The 22,742-nt window shown below is 44.7% G+C and overlaps 1 protein-coding gene across 1 annotated transcript; it reads left to right on the top strand.

Annotated features, from left to right (window-relative positions):
• The first annotated feature begins 190 nt into the window (after positions 1-190).
• On the top strand, positions 191-21,653 carry LOC135080866 (AT-rich interactive domain-containing protein 4A-like). The gene is made up of 26 exons (XM_063975595.1): positions 191-342; positions 1,365-1,419; positions 1,623-1,733; positions 2,007-2,166; positions 2,380-2,545; positions 3,046-3,264; positions 5,401-5,563; positions 6,189-6,326; positions 6,796-6,923; positions 7,460-7,625; positions 8,968-9,140; positions 9,528-9,832; positions 10,286-10,373; positions 10,748-10,867; positions 11,236-11,338; positions 11,966-12,112; positions 12,298-12,340; positions 12,422-12,520; positions 12,599-14,477; positions 14,898-15,136; positions 15,551-16,219; positions 17,204-17,375; positions 18,234-18,334; positions 19,026-19,911; positions 20,506-20,646; positions 20,911-21,653. The coding sequence occupies exons 2-24, from the start codon at positions 1,417-1,419 to the stop codon at positions 19,226-19,228; spliced, it is 5,595 nt and encodes a 1,864-aa protein (XP_063831665.1). The 5' UTR covers positions 191-342; positions 1,365-1,416; the 3' UTR covers positions 19,229-19,911; positions 20,506-20,646; positions 20,911-21,653.
• The last annotated feature ends 1,089 nt before the right edge of the window (positions 21,654-22,742 follow it).

Here is a 22,742-nt window from a genome sequence, read left to right as displayed (position 1 = left end):
ATCAAATGGGCATGAGCTCCTAGCTCATTGTGTCATTTACCACATAGCTCATCGTGTTTTTGATCATGTATCTACCAATCATAGAGAGTCTTGATATTTTTGACCAATCAAATAATGCCATTCTTTTTTATGTTAATTCTTTTACAGACAGTGAATTTTAAATGTCAAATAATTTGGCAAATGGTGTTTTTTGATGGTGTTGGTGTTGGCGTTCTTTGCTGTTCTTTGCTGAACGTTTTTACTAATTTCTATCTAAATGTGAAAAGATGGTGACAATTAATGTACGCTGTACCAATTAGGTTTTATTGTTCAAGAGTTGTTTGCATTTACAACGTTTATCAGGTAAGAATCGAGGCAACTACTTTCATTTGCCGCGCAATCTACTTTCGCTGGTGATTGGAACAAAAAGATAACGCTATAAACAATGAAATAATATGTTTTCCTAGTAGGGAACTTTGCTTATTTGTTTATTTACACAAAGGGCTATAATAGCAATGTTTTCAGTCCAGATTGGTAGGGGGATTGATCCCCGTCATGGCGTTTAATTTTCACTATGTAGATGCTTAGATGTATACAAACAGATTTTAAATCACAGTTCTAGACTTTTGAACTCAAATACAAATAGCCTACGTGCGTTGCCTTTAAACAATTAGGCTTCATTAGTTTCAAAGGACAATGACCAAAAGTGGTCCAAATGTCCACCACTAATGAGACCTTTATTGGCTTATAGTCCATTAAATAGAGATTAACTTTCAGTATGGGACAAAAAAAAATTACTTAAATAAGCTGTCAGTAAAAAGTTATGACTGGTTGAAAAATTGTAGTAGTTTACGCGCTAATCTCAGGAACTACTGGTCCGATTTGAAAAATTCTTTTTGTTATGGATAGCCCATTTATCAAGGATGGTTTTAGGATAAATAACATCACCCTACAACCAATAGGGGCGGAGCAGTAAAGACAATTTAATTTTTACAAATGTTGTAAAAATGGGAAATATTATTCAAACTATTTTCAAGTGTACAAAGTCGTAGGCACAGCTAGTATAATATTGAATAAGATTCATCTATAACCCCGCATCACATGCGTCATGACATAACATGCGTAGATTAGTCCAAAATGTGCAATGTAAGAATGATATCAAGAAAATTTTTCGGATGAAAAGGTAAAAAACAGACTTTTCATTTATTCTTTCAGTCATAACTTTTTACCGACAGCATATTATTGATTGCGGTTTGGTTATAATGAATCAGTATTTAGTAGACTATTTTACTACATAGGTCTCGTTAGTGGTGGACATTTGGACCACACTCCATACATTTTTGGTCATTGTCCTTTGCTGCTACATGTAACTTTTTTTAATCCAGGTTGATTCTTTGGATGTAAACTTCAGCCTCAGCCAAGATTTCTTTCCAAAAAATGGTAAGTAAAGGATGCTCTTTAGTAACTTTAATATATTTAACAATGATTATGTTTAATGCCAGTACTCATGTGATATATTTTAATACTTTTTTAATAGTTACTTTTGTGAAGCCTCAATGTAACCTTGTTGGTGTTCAAATAAATAAATAAATAAATATTGTTTACTGCCAGTATCCTTATGCTTATGATATTTTATCACACAGCAGGGGGACGACCCTCCATTCTTGCCAGTTGGTACTGATGTCAGTGCCAAGTACAAGGGTGCCTTTTGTGAGGCCAAGGTTAAAAAAGTGGTTCGGAATATCAAATGTAAGGTAAGAACTGTACTGAACTACATTTTTCTATATCTTTTAAACTAGATTTATGTTTTGATTACATTAAAGAAAGAAAAGATCTTGTAGGTGTCCTGATTGTCTTTCCTAAATGAGCTAGATGTAACTACATTAACCTAAGCCCCCTTATTACAAAAAAATAGTTAAAGTTACATTTAATTAATGCCAGTGTTTGTCCCGGGTGTAACTTTTTTATAATAAGGTGGTTTGTGTTTATTGAAGTTACCTTTTGTTCATGACACTGTGTATTTGTAGGTTTCATTAAAAGCAGGGGGTGGAAGCCTTACAGTGAATGATGACGTCATCAAAGGCACCCTGAGGGTCGGCAGCACAGTGGAGGTGAAACAGGACCCCAAAAAGGACGCAATGGAAGCCGTCATCACTAAAATACAAGACTGCAGCCAGTATACTGTTGGTAAGTAGATTACCATGTATCAAAATTGGTTTATTTTTGAAGTATTTTACATGGGACATTGTAATTTATGTATGTACAGCAGATCTCTACCACTGTTGAGTAATTTAATGTGACAGCTTAAGTAAATTGGCTCTCAGTTTTTTAGAATATAACAATAATAAATTACTCTGACTATTGTATTATTATTGCTAAACTATATTTCATTAATTCTAGTTTTTGATGACGGCGATATAACGACGTTACGGCGGTCTGCGTTATGCTTGAAGAGTGGTCGGCACTTCAACGAGAGTGAAACTCTGGATCAGTTGCCTCTCACTCATCCAGAGCATTTCTCCACGCCTGTCATAGCTGGCCGGCGTGGACGGAGAGGCAGAGCACAGTAAGTTTCTTAAAAACCTCTTTAACATTATAAAAAAATATTTAAAAAAAATCTTCTGAAGTACACAACAAAAATTACGTGTATTATTATGAGAAGCAGGTTTATCTGGAATGCCTAGGAGATGAAAAGAAGTCACAAATTCACAATCAAACTCTTGGGTAAATAGGATCATGAGTGGAGATTGTGAGACTTGTCAAGTATTAATAGGATGCCTTCTTGCTACCTAACAATAACGCCACCTGAAAAGTCGCTAGTAGAAGATAGATGCGACAAGCCAGAGATAAGGTTAAAATTACTCCAATTAAGAATCTCATCAATTATCCAGTAGTGAATTGCTAGCCAAGGTTGCACGCCACGATATAAATCATATCGAGGCATTTTATCGAATTTAGTCTAATCCCATACATTTGTCGTCTACAATCGACGATAACATTTTATCGTGGTATCCTAGGCTGGCTAATATAGAATGATGATGCTCAATTTGACTATTTTCATCCCAGGTCGGACGAAAGTGAGGGCGAAGGCCCGACGCGGCGCGTGAAGGCCGACAGCGCCGAGCGGGAGCCGCACGTGGGCCGCGTAGTGTTAGTGGAGGCGGCGGGCGGGGCGGAGCGCCGGCGCCCGCACCAGCCGGCCTTTCCTGCGCTCGTTGTAGCGCCCACCGCGCAGATCAAGGTCAAGGAGGACTACCTGGTGCGCTCCTTCAAGGATGGCCGATAGTGAGTACCTGTTGCTGTTATAAACACAATGAAACTTAGGTCGGTCAAGAGAGCGAGAGCGAAAACTCGTCGCGCTAAAGGATGTGCACTACCTAGTGAGCTCGTTCAAGGATGCCCGATAGTGAGTACCTGTTACTGTTCTAAACACAATCAAAGCCAGTAGGCGAAGTAGTAGATGTGCGCCGCGATACATGATACCTAGCATAGGAATTACTTCGGAGGTCAAAAAGTTTCTGAGGCAACATACATCAGCCGGTCTTCCCCGCGTTGGTTGTAGCGCCCACCGCGCAGACCAAAGTGAAAGAAGACTACCTGAAGATAGTGAGTACCTTTTGCTGTTTTGATCACAATCAAAGCCAGTAGGCCTAGGATGCGCGCCGCGATAAGCTTTTATCGCGCCATTTTATCGATTTACGCGATAAACCCATACATTTATCGACTAAACTCATCGACCGCGGGATCCGCACGTGGGCCGCGTAGTGTTAGTAGAGGCGGCGGGCGGGGCGGAGCGCCGGCGCCCGCACCAACCGGCCTTCCCCGCGCTCGTTGTGGCGCCCACCGCGCAGATCAAGGTCAAGGAGGACTACCTGGTGCGATCCTTCAAGGACGGCCGATAGTAAGTACCTGTTGCTGTTATAAACACAATCAAACTTAGGTTGGTCAAGAGAGCGAAAGCGCAAGCCCGTCGCGCTAAAGGATGTGCACTACCTAGTTAGCCCGTTCAAGGATGGCCGATAAATGAGTACCTGTAACTCTTCTAAACACAAACCCAGTAGGCCTAGGATGCGCGCCGGGATAAGCTTTTATCGCGCCATTTTATCGATTTACGCGATAAGCCCATACATTTATCGACCGCGGGAGCCGCTCGTGGGCCGCGTAGTGCTGGTGGAGGCGGCGGGCGGGGCGGAGCGCCGGCGCCCGCACCAGATCATGGTCAAGGAGGACTACCTGGTGCGCTCCTTCAAGGACGGCAGATAGTGAGTATATGATACCTAGCAAAGCATTTGCTTCTGCGGTCAAAGGGTCTCTTGAGACAACATAGATCAGCCGGTCTTCCCCGCGTTGGTTGTGGCGCCCACCGCGCAGATCAAGGTCAAGGAGGACTACCTGGTGCGCTCCTTCAAGGACGGCAGATAGTGAGTACATGATACCTAGCATAGCAATTACTTCGGCGGTCAAAGGGTCTCTTAGACAATATACATCAGCCGGCCTTCTCTGCGCTCGTTGTACTACTTACTACCCAGTCCGCTCGTTCAAAGACGACAGATAGTGAGTAAAGCTGATGTCACCTGTGTTATTAGATTCGAGTCTATATGTATGTAATACTAATTGCTAGGTTTGTTTTTCATATTCTTATTTAAGAAAACCTCTAAAAGCCTTCGCTAAAACTCGGGCAGGTGCCCCTCACGCTGGTCTATTGAAAAATAATGTGAGCAGCTCATGCGTGTAACGGGTTTCCACGCGCAACGCGGGCGGAATTGTAGGTATTAGTAGACGACCGCGGGAAATATTGTTCATGAACAGCCTTAGTTCTATTTATATCTGTGCAAATCTTGTATCTCGATTCTCGAATCTGCAGCTTTTTTGCCAATATGACCCTCATGCCCTAGAACATTTCTAGTGCAAATCTTGTGTTCTCTGCAGCTTGACTGATAGTAATTTTGAATACTCTAGCTATAGTCTGGTCTGCGAGCACGCGTAATTATGTTGCTGTTGCGTTTGCACACTCACTGCGGGCGCCCGTCGCACAGTCGCGACAGCAATACAGGGTGTTAGGTAAATGGGTATATGAGCCGACACTAGTCCATGCTAACATGGTCATATAAATGGTATGGTGAAGTCAGAAAATTGATGTCTTCATTTTAATAATTTTATTTTTCATTCAAATCGGATTTTATAAAAAGTATTTTGTATGAAAATTTAAAAAAATAAAATGATGATATCAAATTTCTGACTTCACCATACCATTTATATGCCCATGTTAACATGGGCTAGTGTCGGCTCATATACCCATTTACCTAACACCCTGTATAATTACGCGCGAGCGATAAGAATGGGTAGCTTGGGGTCATTGGACAAAATTCTACGAGCTCACAGACCGGGCTTTAGATAGTTTAATTGTTTATTCTCCCACAGCTACACGGTGCCCAAGAAGGAGGCGCGCGAGTTCCGCAAGGGCAGCGCGCCGCTGGAGTGGGCGGGCGTGGAGGCGGCGCTGCAGTACCTCAACAACGGCGTGCTGCCGCCGCACTGGGACCGCGACACGCTGTTCAACGAGCCCCGGAACACCTCCGATGACGTATGACCTCATCTTATGCAGAACCACGCCTTAGCCTAGGCGTAGACCACCGACTTTTTATCGGCCAATAGTTGGGTCGAACCAGTATGGACATGTACGAAAGTGCGCACATTGGTATCGGCCGATTCCTCATACGAATTAGAATCGGACCCAACTATCGGCCGAGTAAAAGTCTGTAGTCTGCGGGCAGTCTTAACGTAGTGCACTTGACCCATTGGGAACTTTTGTGCTTCCCTTTATTTCTATCATTCGATAAGATGATTAATATTGGTGCCTGGTGTAATAGTCCTTGTTCCTTTTAGTTAGTGTTGTAACAACAGGCCCTGGTTTAAACATTTAAAATAACGCGCCCTGGAACACTACCGATTATGTACCATTGTTTATGTAACCTTTGTATATGAGTATTGGTTCTTTTCTCAATACCTTGGGATCTAGATTCAGAAATTGATAGTAGCCTGTCATTGTTCCAAGTAACTTACCAGTCGGATTGAATTTAATTTGCAAAAGATTTTTGTTTAGATTAATTGACCTAAACAATCTTCTGTAAAGTTGTTCACACTGTCATTTGCCTATCACCAATATTATGTGACTACAGGAATCACACGTGACTTGTTTATTTCAACAGAGTTCTGACGACGAGCCCCGCGAAGAGAAGGACCACTTCGTGGCGCAACTATACAAGTTCATGGACGACCGCGGCACGCCGCTCAACAGGAACCCCACTATAGCCAACAGGGACATCGATCTGTATAGATTGTTCAGGGTAAGTACTGTCTATCTGGTATATTTTCGCGCCTATCTTCCACCTGGGGATGAATACATCGTGACAGTGACATACGTCGCGAAAATAAATCTTTGAAAGGGGAGAGATAAGGGATGAAAATCAAAAACATACAAGTTCATGCTTGCTTGCTGCATGCTATGCTATGCTATGCTTTTAGCAAGAAACGAAGTGCTTCTGATCTTTTGATGCTCCAAGAAGTCCTGTGTGATCCATCGACCGGTCGAAATGAGGGTTTTCGCGAATGAAAGATCCGCTAGATGACGGGACGTGGATGTGATTGGTGGATTTTGACATATCTGTCAATGTCATGTCAAAAATCATGCAGCATTTGGACCTCGCGTCTACGTATTGCCATCTGGCATTTTTCATTCGCGAAAACCCTCATTCGCGCGGCGAAATCACGGATTGAATCTAGTCGTAAAGGAACATGTATTGTTTTGTTATTCAGGTTGTGCAAAAGCTTGGTGGATACAACAGAGTGACAAATCAGAATCAGTGGAAGACGATAGCTGATAAGATGGGCTTCCATCCAGTCACAACAAGTATCACCAATCTTTGCAAGCAGGCTTATAAAAAGTAAGTACTTTTTTGTTTGTGAAAGTTGTATTATTTTAGGTTAGATAAAATCATACTGTATTAATTAAATTAAACTAGCGCTTAACTCAGTGAGTGCCTGAATTATAGGAACAGCATGGGAGGGTGATTTTGTGATGGTCAAACGTCAGCGAGATTTCAGATTATATGACGTCACGTCATAATACGTCAATATCACCCTTCCCGTGCCGCTCCCGTACCTCAGGCACTGACACAGTTAAATGCTGGAACTATAGTACCCTGACTAAACAAACTTTTCGAGACTACAAGATGCTGCTTTACTAACTCAAACTTTGGACACGGATTGTATTTATGAAGATATGATTTCAAGACATTACCTTAGTAGCTTTGATAATAAACTTTACATTCGACGCTACCAGAGAGTGCAGCAGCCGATTGGTTATCGCGCTGAAGCCGCAAGAAAACTCACGTCGTCAAAGTCAAACTGCAGTCTTGTATTTCTTCCGTTAGGTTCCTAACTTTCTTGTCGTCTTAACTCCAGCCTTGCATTTCTTTAGGTTCCTGCACAGCTTCGAAGACTTCTACCGCAAGCTGGGCGTGACGCTCGTGGCGCACCCGCGCGGCGCGCGCACGCCGCCCGCCGGCCGCTCGCTCATCCGCGACCGCGACAAGCAGCCGCCCTCCTCGTCCGCATGCTCCACGCCCACCGGCACGCCCACACAAGTATGTGTAATGAATGAATGTAATGTGTGAATTTAGATAATATTGGTATATTATTACTATTTATTTGCTACTGTACTTCAATACTGTTTTTTTACCCAAATAAATAAATAAAAAAAAAAAAAAAAAATCTTTAGGTTCAATCAAACCAACGCGATCAACCGGCGTGCAGCGATGGCGATCAATGCATTTAAAGGTTTCTGCCGACTAAACCGTATCATACAATGACCGTGCTAGGAACGTGTCAGGCAAATAAATATTATTTATTTGTATTGAAAAGTATGACACTGTTCCCAGTAGACCGTTCCGTCACCGACCAACACCGTCGCGTGCCATGCACAGAGCGTCCAAATGTCGGTGAGCACACGGGATGTTAACGCGTATGATGTCCGTTATATTGGCGTTGTAAGCGCCTAACAGTTAATTTTCTGATGGCCATACCTATTTTACAATTTAAAAATTTGGTAGCACTCCAAGACGTCCACGCGACACTGTAACGCATGCGAGAATGAAACGGATTCCTATTGATTCTGTTGGATGTTGCATACGGGCAACATATGGGTTACATACGGGTTGCATACTGGCATCATACGGAATGTATACGGGTCCAGAACGCCGTCGATCCGTTCAGTGGGCATATTAGAGCGTATCGTGTTACTTTTCGTGCCTGACACGTTCCTAGCACTGTCATGGTATGATACGGTGTAGTGGGTAGAGACCTTTAGTCTGATCGCCATCGCTGCACGCCGACTGATCGCGTGTGATCGCGTTGGTTGGGCTGAACCTTTACAACTCACGAAGGCGAGTGAGCTTTACTTGTGTGTGTACGTGTACATGCACATAACGATAGTGTAATGTCTATCAAATCTTTTGGAAAACGGAACAGCAGCGAGCCACTACATGTAAAGCTCCAAGCTACACTCGCCTTCGTGAATCGCAACAACTGTAAACACTCATAAGATGCACTTGTCACCGTAAGATTGTTAAAACTGATATATTACAATCTAACTCGCGAGATTGAGAGATGTTAAACTGTCGAAAGATTTTGAACAGGTTCATACTGCCTACAATTTTAAGCATTATTTTTCAGTAGATCTTTTGAAGTGAAACCGTTAAATTGTAAAATGTCATGCGTCGGAATGCACCTTGCGCCGTGGTTTTTCCAATCTCACGGTGACACACGGTGGTTGCATGTCGTTATTTGTATGATACAAAAAATGCGAGGAATATTTACAATTTAGACAAGTTTATTGCTGAATACACAAAAATCTTTCTTTTTTACGAATTTTCTGAAGCTGAAATAGGTAATTTTGTAATGTCATTTCAACTCTCTTATTTTTTCTAGCAACGTGGAAAAGATAAAGACTCAGATAAGAGCGAAACAGAGAAGAGTGACAAAAGTGAAAAGGAAGATAAAGTAGACAAGGTAGAAAAAGAAAAAGTGCCGAAAGAGAAACCACGCATCAGTGATAACGAGGATAGCGCCGATAACCAACCACTTGTGACAACTACACCTAAGTAAGTCTAATAGGACCATAATAATAATAATAAGCCTTTTATTTCCGAAACATTTTTACATTTTACATTTGACGCTTTCTGAATTTAGGATAACACTTATATAGAACAAATGCTTCACTTAAAAAAACTTTCACAAAATGTCTAAGATTTCGGTGTGCCTATTGGCAAAGGCCTCCTCCAACTCCTTCCATTGCCTTCTGTCCTCCGCCACTCTCATCCATAGAGGTCCTGCGGTCAACCTCAATTCATCCTCCCATCTTAAAGCCTTGCGACCTCTGTTTCTGGCGCTATCTCTTGGGTACCACACTGTATTAATAGGACCATAATTACTTATAACTAAAGATCCGTTTATTGTTTCAAAACACTAATTTGATAAACCTATTTCAGGGTCGAAAAAGAAAAGGAAAAAGAGAGAGAAAAAGAAAAGGAGAAGGAAAAAGAGAGAGAAAAGGAAAAGGAGAGAGAAAGAGAGCTTGAGAAAGAGAAGGAAAAGGAAAAAGAGAAAGAAAAAGATAAGGACAAAGAGAAAGAAAAAGAAAAGGAGAAAGAGAAAGACAAGGGTTCCACCACCAGCGAAGAGAAAGCTCCCGTGGTCAAATCGCGCTCTCAGTCGAAGACACGCAGCATGCTGCCTGTCAAGCTTGACTCGCACGATAAGAGGACGCCCAAGCGAAGGCCTCTGTCTTCTAAAAGTAAGTAATTAATTACTTAACTTACAACAGCTGTGCAGTTATAAAACCGTACATTTATTCATTTATTTAAACTTTTGCACATAAAAGTAATGTACCATCGGCAACAGTGTTAACTATCCATTGCCTGTCATGTCGTCTCGTTCTATCGCAAAGAATCACCATTTGATGAAAGCGAGAGCAAAAACGGAAATGGATAGTTAACAGTGTGGCCGTGTGTACAGTGGGGGCCTTAATTCGACATTGTCATGATCTTATGCCAATTAATGTGGGTTTATGAAGATGTGCAAATAGTTTTTCTTTGTTTAGTCTTTTCTAGTTTTTAAATATGCAAATCACTGTCGTTAGTCTATACCGCTAAATTATCATTTTATCGTTTACATAACTGTCAAGACATCAGATATCTAACCTGAAATTAGATGTAAATGACTATTATTTATTTCTGTGTTATGTAAGCAGGCGAGAGCACAGGCGCGGCCATATCGCGGGCGTCGCGCCGACCACACGTCTCCACAGACAGCGACAGCTCGGGACGAGCCTCAAGGTATACCAGGTGTTTAAGTAATGGTTTTCCGGTTTTTTTATTAACATCATCATAAGAAAGCATCAATTATTGTCATTTCAATGTATTGTGACCTTTTATCATATTGTAAAACCAAACTGTTGATTCATTCCGTTAATAATTTAAAATTTATTAGCACGTGAGAAGCACGGGTGCGTTGAATGAATTTTACGCGTCCATAGCCGTTCTAGGCGCGTAGTGTACGTACACGATTCGTGCACGTGCGCACATCTATAACATACTAATTATTAATGGGATTCAATTTGATTACATAAGACCTTGATTGAAGATACACGATTGTATTGATCTTCTAGATCATCTTTTAGAGTAATATTAAATTGCATTTCACATCTCAGATGCGGGCCGACGAAGATGAAGATGCAAAGCCGCCGCAGCCAGAGCGCTAACTCGGCCAGCAGTGGCAACACCATCGCTTCGAATAGCAGTAAACGCCCGCGCAAGAGGAAGAACACCGAGTGAGTACACAGTCGTCTCTCTCACTCGTACTGCAGCCGACTGGCGACAAAGCGAGATAGATGTAGATTCTTCTACAACAAATATCGCAATAGCACACACAACAGCAAATATATTTTTGTTGCAAAATTGCCCCTATCACAACTGCGTAAGATGCCACCGTTTTTCACTTAGAGAGCCGTTATCTACAAAGGGAGCGCGCGCACGGGTGACTCGCCGTGAATGTTTCGTCATTATCACGTGCAAGCACCTCCATACATAATATCTATGGACTTGGATGAGTGACGAAACGTGCGAGCGCTCCCTTACCCATGTAAACCTTGCTTTCTAAAAATATTGTTATACAATACATTGTTGTTTTCTTCGATAGGCCGTCGTCAAATGAGCCGACTCGTTCTGGTGGAACCAATGTGAAAGCACAAGTGGGAGACAAACTAAAAGTATACTATGGACCGACGCAGTCTGAATCTAAGGTAAGATTTTATTTTTAAACTGATTTGAGTTTATTTCGTAACTAAATAGAATTTTCTATTTCTTACACAGTATAAATGTTTATCTGAATCTTTTGTTTATGTCTATCAATTCGAGGCTTCGATTTCCTAAATCGGTGCAGGGGCTCTGATACTGTCTTTATTGCTATTTCTTATACCTTAAGTTTTCGATTCGCACATCCAAATTAACATCATAAAATTCACCCTGAATAGGGATGATGACTGGGTAATTAAATCGAAATTCTATTTAGTCCATCAGACAGATAATTAGAAAATATTAGACTCATATTTTTTATTTTTTTCCATAATCCAATAATTACAGTATTATATTGAGTTGAAATGTCGCGTGACGTGACTTTTGAGTAAAAATTCTACTCAAGCATGCCGTATCGCGCCATTTCAACTCGATGTAGCACTGATAGTATTTAATAATGAAAGAAAATAAAAAATATGAGTCTAATATTTTCTAATTATCTGTCTGACGGACAAATAATTGAAATTTTGTCATCTAGCCTATTCACCATTCATCAAAAAGTTTCTCTTTTATGTTACTCAACTCAAACGTTGTTGCACGTATCGTTTAATACATAGTCGCAACTTCATCAAAAGGTGACGTACGAGGCGAAGGTGATCGAGGTGTCGCCGGAGGGCATGCTGCGAGTGCACTATACCGGCTGGAACACGCGCTACGACGAGTGGATCAAGCCGCAGCGCATCGCGCTCAATGTCACGCAGCACGAGGCCCGGAATAAGAAGGTGCGATATTGAAATAGGAACGTTTTAAAAAAAAAATGAGGAGCAAAAACTTTTTCGAAGTAAATACGCGCGTAGCTTATTTAAAAAAAGGAACGTTTTAAGAAACAAATGACTAGCAAAAACTTATTCTTTATGAAAATAAAATAACCTTTTTAATGAAGACCTAAAACTTTTTTGTTTTACAGAATACCAGTATCAGCAGACGCGTGAGATCTAAAAGAACTGAAGGTAAGTGGTCCATCATTACTGCTTCTCTCTTACTTGCACATTTCAATTTTCACTATCTTTAATGCGCCTTCAATTTTCCAGAATCTTCAGCACGATCCGACACTGACAGTGACTCGGATAGTGACGCAAGCGTCAAAAGGCCGCCTAAAAAATCTTCGGATGACAAAGGTGGTTCAAAAAGTACGTATACCGTTACTTTGCCTTGACTTTTATTATCACCATTGTTATAAAATTTCAACAACTTGATATTTATTACAGCTCCATCCCGATCTAAAGATGCAAAATCGAGTGACAGCAGTAGTTCAAGTAAACCCCGCAAGAGGCCTGTGAGGACAATATCAACTCCTACGTCGGTTTCACCCGCGAAGAAACCTCGGCCATCGACTAGCCACCAGGGTCGGGACTATGATCTAAACGAAATAAGATCAGAGTTAAAAGGCTTGCACTCGGTCAAGCAGGAACCTGAAGAACTGAAGCCAGAACAGTCCGACAAAGACCCGCTCGTCCCAGCTCAAGCAGCCGGCCCCTCCGCTGATCCCCCGCAACCTGAGAAGCAACCGGAAGACGTTTATGAATTCAAAGAGCCCGAACCGTTCGAACTGGAATTGCACGATGAGAAAAAGAAACGCACACATCGCATATTTGACGACATTTCTCCCAGCAAATACACTTCAACGTTATCTAAATCGCTCAGCGAGGAGATATCCGAGGACCCCATGAGGCCGCGGCCGTCGTCGCTGCGGTCGCCGTCTTTGTCGCCGTTCAGGGACTTTGGCGCGACGCGGGACGCGCCGGGCAGACAAAGTCCCGAGGATGACTCCAAAGACGGCCTGTTCTCTCTTGACGACGATTCGTTCCCCGGCGACGGTAGCTCGGGTCCTATCTTCGAAGGATTCACGCCAGCCAAAAACCAGGAAACGTATTCCAAAAAGAGCAAAGTGTCAAAACTGAGGGAACTCATAGACGATTCTCCTGATAGTCCAGCAGATGACGAGCAATCTTCTGAAGACGAATCTGAAGATATCACGATGAAGGAGGAAGATGAAGAAGATGATCGTGAGCCGAGCCCCATTGCGCCTGAAATGGAGCCTCCTAAGACACCGGAGCCAGAAGTGCAAGAAGAAATCAAAGAACCAGAGCCCGAACCGATAAAGCCAGAAGTGAAAGAAGTTACTCCTGAGCCTAAAGAAGAGGTTAAGGAAGACAAATTGCCAGAACCACAAAAAACTCCGCCAATGAAAAAACTGGAACTTCCCAGCATAAATATCATACCCATTTCAAATGTAGACAGCAATCCTTCAACGGAACCTAAAGTTATTAAAGTTGAAAAGGAGGAACCTAAAAAAGAAGATCCAATAAAACTTCTTTCAATACCACTACCGCAATCGGAGCCCCCAAAAGACAGTATCAGTCCCAAGTTGAAGATTGAAAAGAAATTAGACCCAGAACCAACTGTGGGTCCTTCGAAACTGGAGCCTCCTTCCAGCCCTCTCATAGACACGGAGGAGGACAAATCCGAGCCCGATAGTCCTGCCCGTATCGACGTCTTACCTGAACCGCCACCCGCATTCCTGTTGCAATCTGAAGGCCCTAAGATCGCCGAGAAACTCCTCAAGGCGATCAATAGCGCTAAAAGGTTGTCCATGTCGCCGCCACCGGTTGAGGACCGCCCGCTCACGCCGAAGGACGTGTTAAAACTGTCGAAGCCTGAGGGCAAACTATCGCCCGTCGCGCCCGAACTTAAGACTGCTGCGAACAAGCCGCCAGAACCGCTGAAGCCCTTGGCTAGGGTCGACCCTCTTAAGAAGTTCGGTGCGACGGAGTTACCCGATCCCGTGTTCGGCGAGCCGTCGAACATGACCGACGCGAAGCGAGACTTGGCGGACGTGAAGAAGGTGAAGCCGAAGGAGCCGACGCCTCCGCGGCTTCAGAGCCCGCTGAATTTGCTCGAGCGTCGGAAGAGCGTCTGCGTCGACCCGCCCCAGGCCAAGACCAGCAAAGTGCTGAGTGACACGATACAGAAGTTGTCGAGCCAGATCAACCAGTCGGCGGCGACGGTCGCAGCCACCATCCCGCTGCCGCCGTTCCCGGCTGAAGACAGGAGCGAGTCGAGTGATTCTGACGATTCGGATAGGAGGTAAGTATCAACGCTAACATTTATATTTATACTCACTTTACTTGTCCCCCTCATCTTCAATGTATTTTGAATCTGCCACGCGAATAGACTACTAAGTGCTACTAACCGTTTTAAAGAAGTAAAAATAATACTTGTAGATCACCATCACCATCATCGTGGTAAGTGGTATCCATGGAGTTGTAATCCAGGAATATCAAAATTATTGACAACCTCAGAAGACAACCTTGTACCTGATTTCTTTAACTATCATCAAACAAAATCAACTATGCTCACTGGGCAAGTGTACTGAGTACTTAGCTGCAAACGTTGGTTTTTAAACTATTTTTACGTAAAACAATAAAGTCCTCAATATTTTATAACCCCCATGTAGCAAGTAAATCTTGTGGCGCTTGATCCCTTCTCCAGCATTTTCAAGTATAGCTTTTTCAGGTTAATAATTGACAAGCTATCGGTAGAGGAGTGGGGAAGCGGGGGTAGCTCGGAGGCCTCCCGCGGGAATACCGGCGGGACGGCGGCGGCGAGCGTCATTCCGGCGCCGCCGCCTGCTCTCGCGGCGGTGGCGCGCACTGCGCTGCACGCCGGTAAATCGCCGGGCGAATGGAGCGCCGGCGAGTCACTGCTCATGCTCGAAGACGCCTGCAAGAACGAACGCAAGCACAGTGAGTATACACCACATGTGGGATGTTGTTTTTATGATGATTAAGAAAATTGGTTGCAGGTATTTGTGTATAATAAGGCGGTGTATTTGTGGATGAATTAACATCATTTAAAAATACTTGCTTTGTTTTGTAGTATACCGTGAGGTAATCCACATTTTTTTTATTTCCACATAACATGCCTTAGATATTCAGTAAGATTGATTTGAAAATTATGACCTGTATCATGTCTTAAAAACTTGATCTTGAAGCTTATTTCTTGTTCCTTCCATCTTACTATTATTTACAAACTTGTATATGTGCATGCTCTCTTACATGAATCATTTATTTTGCAATAATCCAAATATTATCAATGAAACGAAACATTTTACAAAGCAGCAAATGGTACAACAACACTAGTGATTCGCACACCCGCAGGCGCGAACGTGGTGGTGGCGGGCAGCGGGCGCGTGGCGCCGGGCCCCAGCGCCGCGCCCGAGGACGACAGCAACCTGTCGCTGCTGCTGTGCGAGGAGACCATCCCCGGCTCGCCCGCGCCCGACAGCGAGCCCGCGCCGCCGCGCCAGCGCCTCCACATGCCCTTCGCGTGCGCGCCGCCGCACCACTCGCACTCCAAGGGTAACTGCAGCCTCCCGGACCACAGCGACCTGTCGCTGCTGCTGTGCGAGGAGACCATCCCCGGCTCGCCCGCGCCCGACAGCGAGCCCGCGCCGCCGCGCCAGCGCCTCCACATGCCCTTCGCGTGCGCGCCGCCGCACCACTCGCACTCCAAGGGTAACTGCAGCCTCCCGGACCACAGCGACCTGTCGCTGCTGCTGTGCGAGGAGACCATCCCCGGCTCGCCCGCGCCCGACAGCGAGCCCGCGCCGCCGCGCCAGCGCCTCCACATGCCCTTCGCGTGCGCGCCGCCGCACCACTCGCACTCCAAGGGTAACTGCAGCCTCCCGGACCACAGCGACCTGTCGCTGCTGCTGTGCGAGGAGACCATCCCCGGCTCGCCCGCGCCCGACAGCGAGCCCGCGCCGCCGCGCCAGCGCCTCCACATGCCCTTCGCGTGCGCGCCGCCGCACCACTCGCACTCCAAGGGTAACTGCAGCCTCCCGGACCACAGCGACCTGTCGCTGCTGCTGTAGGAGACCATGCCCTTACTATTGCATTGATCTTATTCAAAAGATATAAACATCTACGTGAGTAGAAATTAACCTGCAGCAGATACTACAGAAGGCAGCAATATTTCGGCGCAGGCGCAACAACGACTGACTCACGACGTGACCAATTCATGTATGCTCTTCCCTGCTCTTGCATGCTTCCCCATTATATGCTTTTGTTACTGACATCCTGACACCAAACGGCAGTTCTTAGAGAAGCAGTCGATTTCACAGTGATGGGACGATTTCTGAACATCGACGAACCTCTAGACTCTAGAGAGCCAGGACGGTAGTGTGTTCTATTTATTTCTTAAAAACTTGTCCAGTGTGCCGGATGGCACGTAGCCTTATAAAAGATAAGACGTCTACTATCGTCTCATTTACACCATATAGTTCCAAAATACTGAACTGTCCTATCACATTGACAGCGGGGCGCCACCGTCAATACCGGATCGCTGGTTCCGATTTTTGCCATGTTGGAAACCTTAAAGTTGAATGATGGTAGCGCCCCCCTGTCATTGCGTTTGGTGGGATAGTTCAGCGTGGCTCATCTATACCAGATTGGGTATGGTAACCGCCATTGCGGCTATATTATTCAATTCAAACTTTTTCGACTCCCACTCCAGCGGCGCTTAAAAATTACTGTTGACTGTTAAGTTTTCATTTGTAAATTCTATAAATGTCTGCTATGGCATATGGTCTATTTGCATCTTAACTTCCATTTGCGATTACCTATAAATGGCTAAGCAGATACATAATTTAAGGTCCCATTATTTGTATTGTATTGCTGTTGGTTTTCCGAATAAAATAAATAAATAAAAAATAAAATATCCAAAATGAAAGTACAAAATGCGGACTTTGGTCGCCATATAAATAATCTCATATTTCAAACCGGTTAGCTAACACGAACATCGTTCAACAGAAGAAAGGCGTGCGGAAGGCGCGGCGGGCTTAGGCTCGGGCGCGGGCGCGGCGGCGGGCGCGGACGCGGGCGCGGGCGCGGCGGACGGCGCGGGCTGGGCGCGGCGCCACGCGCTCGTCGACAACACGCCGCCCACCACGCCCGACAGCAGCCTCGATATGTCGCCACACAGGTGCCCGTCAGGCCGCTTGTAGACGTCCGTTTTTTTCACCGGATAACGGACCGTGTTTTTCACCGGATTTAGCGGTGGTGTATGGTTTATAATGAACGTGTGCACATGCATCGGACATAGGTCCGGCGAGAAAATTGACAGCAAACAAAGGATATCCGTTTTTTGACGGTCCGTCGTCCGGTGAAAAAACGGACGTCTACAAGCGCTCTCACTATTATTCGATATCTATAAAAGCGAAAAGTCACTGATTGACTCACTCACTTATCACGAAATCTCAGAAACTACAAATGCTAGGAGTCTCAAATTTTGCATGGGGGCTCCTTTTAAAACGTAGGTGCTCGCTAAGAACGGATTTTACGAAACTCCACCCCTAAGGGGGTAAAACGGGATTCACATGTACCTACAAAGTCATGTGCGGCCGCTACATTATTATTCGATTTTTTTTCCATTCATCATCATCATCATAATTTCAGCCATAAAGACATCCACTGCTGAACATAGGCCTCCCCCAATGATTTCCACGCTGACCAATTGATAGCGAGCTGCAACGCCTCCCTGCTACGTTTATAAGGTCGTCGGTCCACCTTATGGGTGGACGTCCTACGGTGCGCTTTCCGGTATGTGGCCTCCACTCCAGAACCTTGCTGCCCCATCGACCGTCAGTTCTGCATTTTTTCCATTAAATACTTTTATTATTGTTCCACCTAGAAGCAATGTCTTTCTCGGCTTTTTAGTTAACATCAAAGTGTCGTTGTTTCACTAGACTATGATCATTCATAATTGTCTCACTTTACTTTTTCAGATAGCCTGCCTATAAGTAACTAGATATCTAAAATCAATCAATTCATTATTTTACAGAGAACGTCGTATGTCAGAGCGTGATAGCCCCTCGGAGCGTAAGGAAGATGAAGATGAAGGAAGGCCCAATGATATTTCCCTGGATATAGATAAACCACACGGTGAGTAAATCTTAATTTAGATTATGTGTGTCGATAGGCAATCAACCAATGTCTTGCTAATGAAGAAATGTAGTTATTTTTCAATAATTTCAACACAATTTACCCAAATTCTTAGAACAACAGATCTATAAAACCTCAAAATCAATGTCAGTTTTGAAAGCTCATTCGAAGTACATTATGTAAATTAATTGGTGTTAAGCTCACATAAAACCACGATAGTCGAAAGGAGAAGGGGTCGGACTGGCCGACTCGTGATCCGAGGAACGCGGGTTCGGTCCCAGCCGCCGCTCGACTATTGTGGTGAGCTCACTCATGATACAAGCATATTTTGCTTAGTATGTACCAGGGGCTAACGGGACTATTAGTAATTTGTTATTTACACAAACTATTTATTAAAAAAAGTTCACATGTGAAGTGACTATCTTTTTCTTCTTCTTTTGTTTAATTGCAATCTGACCTCTTTAACATGTCAATGAGGGTTTTCGCGAATGAAAGATCCGCTAGATGGCGGGACGTGGATGTGGGATCTGACTGCTGCGTGATTGACATATCTGTCAATGTCATGTCAAAAATAACCAATCATGCAGCATTTGGACCTTGCGTCTACGTATTGCCATCTGGCGGGTTTTTTAATTCGCGAAAACCCTCATTGAAGTGATTGTCAATTTTAATTATATCTTTGTGTCAGCAGGCGTGCGCTCGCGCAAGGCGTCTGAGAGCTCGCTAGGCGCGGGCGCCGGCGCCGCGACGGGCCGCACGCGCGCGCGCCGCTCCCGCCGCGACACCGACGACCACGCGCCCGGCTCCCACCACACGCCGCTCAAGTACAACTTCTACGTGGACCTGGGTGAGTTACTGCCTTGGGTAGCTTCAAACACTACGCAAGGCGTCTGAGAGCTCGCTGGGCGCGGGCGCCGGCGCCGCGACACCGACGACCACGCGCCCGGCTCCCACCACACGCCGCTCAAGTACAACTTCTATGTCGACCTGGGTGAGTTACTTGCCTTGGGTAACTTCAAATACTACGCAAGGCATCTGAGAGCTCGCTGGGCCGCGCACACCGCTCCAGCCGCGACACCGACGACCACGCGCCCGGCTCCCACCACACGCCGCTCAAGTACAACTTCTACGTGGACCTGGGTGAGTTACTGCCTTGGGTAGCTTCAAACACTACGCAAGGCGTCTGAGAGCTCGCTGGGCGCGGGCGCCGGCGCCGCGACACCGACGACCACGCGCCCGGCTCCCACCACACGCCGCTCAAGTACAACTTCTATGTCGACCTGGGTGAGTTACTTGCCTTGGGTAACTTCAAATACTACGCAAGGCATCTGAGAGCTCGCTGGGCCGCGCACACCGCTCCAGCCGCGACACCGACGACCACGCGCCCGGCTCCCACCACACGCCGCTCAAGTACAACTTCTACGTGGACCTGGGTGAGTTACTGCCTTGGGTAGCTTCAAACACTACGCAAGGCGTCTGAGAGCTCGCTGGGCGCGGGCGCCGGCGCCGCGACACCGACGACCACGCGCCCGGCTCCCACCACACGCCGCTCAAGTACAACTTCTACGTGGACCTGGGTGAGTTACTGCCTTGGGTAGCTTCAAACACTACGCAAGGCGTCTGAGAGCTCGCTGGGCGCGGGCGCCGCGACACCGACGACCACGCGCCCGGCTCCCACCACACGCCGCTCAAGTACAACTTCTATGTCGACCTGGGTGAGTTACTAGCCTTGGGTAGCTTCAAATACTACGTCGGAGACGTCACCCTACATAAGGCATCGGAGAGTTCGCTGGACACGAGGGCCGAAGTCAACAACAGAAGTAACAAAGTACAGAAGTTGTTAAACAACTTCTACGTGGACGTGGGCGAGATACCTGTTTCCTTCCTACTTACCTTCCAAATTCTCTTTTATTTTATGCCTCAGATATACTACTCGCTACGCCACTCGGCTAACTTCTGTCTTCTGATTACTCAGTCAGATACAGTGCTCAATTTTTGAGACGCTTCGAGCGAAGCGAAATTTGTATCTGCACTATCTTACTTCGATTAATTTCGGTCTCTCCGCAAGTCATCGATAGATAGAATTAGTCACAAACTGCATACACAATCACGTACATCGTGTTAAAATTACTTGTTTTTTATTCTCCTATATAAAATTGGTGATATTGTAGATCCTTCGTGGGACTGCCCGACGCGCATCAACGTACTGACGTCACGGCTGGCGGACCTGCGCAAAGCATACCATTCCGTCAAGGCCGAGCTCGCGGCCATCGACCGCCGCCGCAAGAAGCTGCGACGCAAGGAGAGAGAAGGTAAGTTCACCCTTTTTAAGGCTGTCTTTATTGCCACTGTAATTTGAAAATTATTCACTCAATATCTGGTCGAAACCTATGACATGTGTACTTGGTCTATCTATTTCTATTTACATCGCAAAACAGCACCTATTGATACGATTGAGCTCCATAAGATATTGATTGATATACTGTTTTCCGTTCAATAAAGAGTATTTTACTGACATATCACATAACAACATCGGATCAATTTAGATTCTAACACTACGTGTGTTTTCTTTTCAGCTGTAAAGGCAGCAAAGGCTGCGTGCTCATGATGAAGGCTGTATTAAGCCCACTACCAAGACATGCTGGATCTCAGGAGCGTTACTTCAGTCGTTTATTCGTTTTAGAATAAATAGACGGTCCGCACAAATACAAAGTGTAAGGAAAAGGTTACCAAAACGGGAAAAGTGAATACAGACCATTATAAACTAACTTTATCGAATTTAATATCTCGGGATTATTTTTATTCTCTTTCAATGTATGTATAATGATACTGTATTCGCAGTGCCTAAATGGATTAGAGTACGTAATTTATCAGATTGGAATTACATATTAGTGTATTGTTCCGAAATATACTCCGTGTTTGCATAGTCGATGTTGTTGTACTTCAAAAATATTAATAAGCATGGTTTACCACAGTTACATCATTTGGCCAACCTATCCCCTACACCCTGTATAAGAGATCGTATACGTGCTGTGATTTAGTGCTCCATTGTGAATGAATAAGACGTTATAAATAAGAATGAATAAATTGGTGTGATAAAGTGGGTGATCTACGAACTTTTGTGGGTGACTACTGACTTAATTATATCACTGTGTTGTTGAATGAAATTAACTTTTGGTTGCACGGTGCATCGGTGTTTTAAAAATATATCGCCTATAATTTTTGCAATAGGCAATTCAATGATTGTTATCTGTTTATACATAATGTATCAATGTCGAACTAGTTTCTAAGGATTATAAAGTTGAAAATATTATGCTTGAATATACAGGGTGTAAAAAAACCTATCACGAAGACTGAAACTACGCCTTCTGTACACCCAACCAAGTAATATTACAAAATATTATTGGTGGGAAATATTTTTTATTTTTATGATTAAAAAAAATACAATATTCCGCAGCCCGCAATGTACAGCGCGCCACGCAACGCAATGACCGTGCCTATGTGTGTGTGAGTGTATTGGAGCGTACGCGCTTTCCCGCCACTACCTACCGCGACCGCAGAAGTATTTTGTACACAAAATTACCAGATTATTCACTTCCTACATTTAAAAAACACATTCCTTTAGCATTTGTTTAGGTTTAGAACTAAGTACTTACCGACTAATCCCCTTCGATGTCGTCTGGAATCGGCCGCTCCAACCGGACAAGTTGTGGCTCGAACTGACGGCCTTCCACGTGCAAGCAAACGCGTGCCAGGTAAATCGTGTTTTGATGCGCGCTCCAGTATTCCTTCACGTACAGACCGGTATTTAAGTTCCTCAAATCCGACACAATACACGCCTAGACGAGGCGGACGGAGGCACAATCGGCTGATTGTCCAACAGACGTTGTACAGCCAGAACAATAATACGTGCATCAGTACGGTGGTGCGCTGTAGGATGTTCAGCCCGATACCTACAGCCTGCAGGGCTTCAGATGCGTTTCCACGTGCCCTCCCATAACAGTAAACCATGTTTACGTACTCACGAGCACTGTACGTATGGTTAGGCATCTTTCTAACACACATTCACTATTACCACACTCACTATCACACGTTCACACACTAACTATCCGCACGCGAAAACAATCAAAAGTCGCAAGCGCATTCGACGGCCGAAGAAACCGAACTGGCCGTACGAGGCGCGAGCGGCCCCTCGAACAAAGGCACTGCCCCGCGCGGCGAGACTGACTGACCAATAACAGTCAAGCAATACGTCTATCGAATGTGTCGTCGTGAATCGGTAGCGCTTTGTTATTACTCTTCATTTTCAACTACAAATTTACGTAATTTTTAACTTAACAAAAATGTAATTTCATCACTTTAGTACAGGCAAGTCTATCAACGAATGAGATTGTAAAAGCGGCGGCAA

The sequence above is a fragment of the Ostrinia nubilalis genome, chromosome 18 (assembly GCF_963855985.1).
Source record: "Ostrinia nubilalis chromosome 18, ilOstNubi1.1, whole genome shotgun sequence".
NCBI lineage: Eukaryota > Metazoa > Arthropoda > Insecta > Lepidoptera > Crambidae > Ostrinia > Ostrinia nubilalis.
Note: the sequence above shows the minus strand (reverse complement) of the source record. Positions and strands in the feature narration are given on the sequence as shown.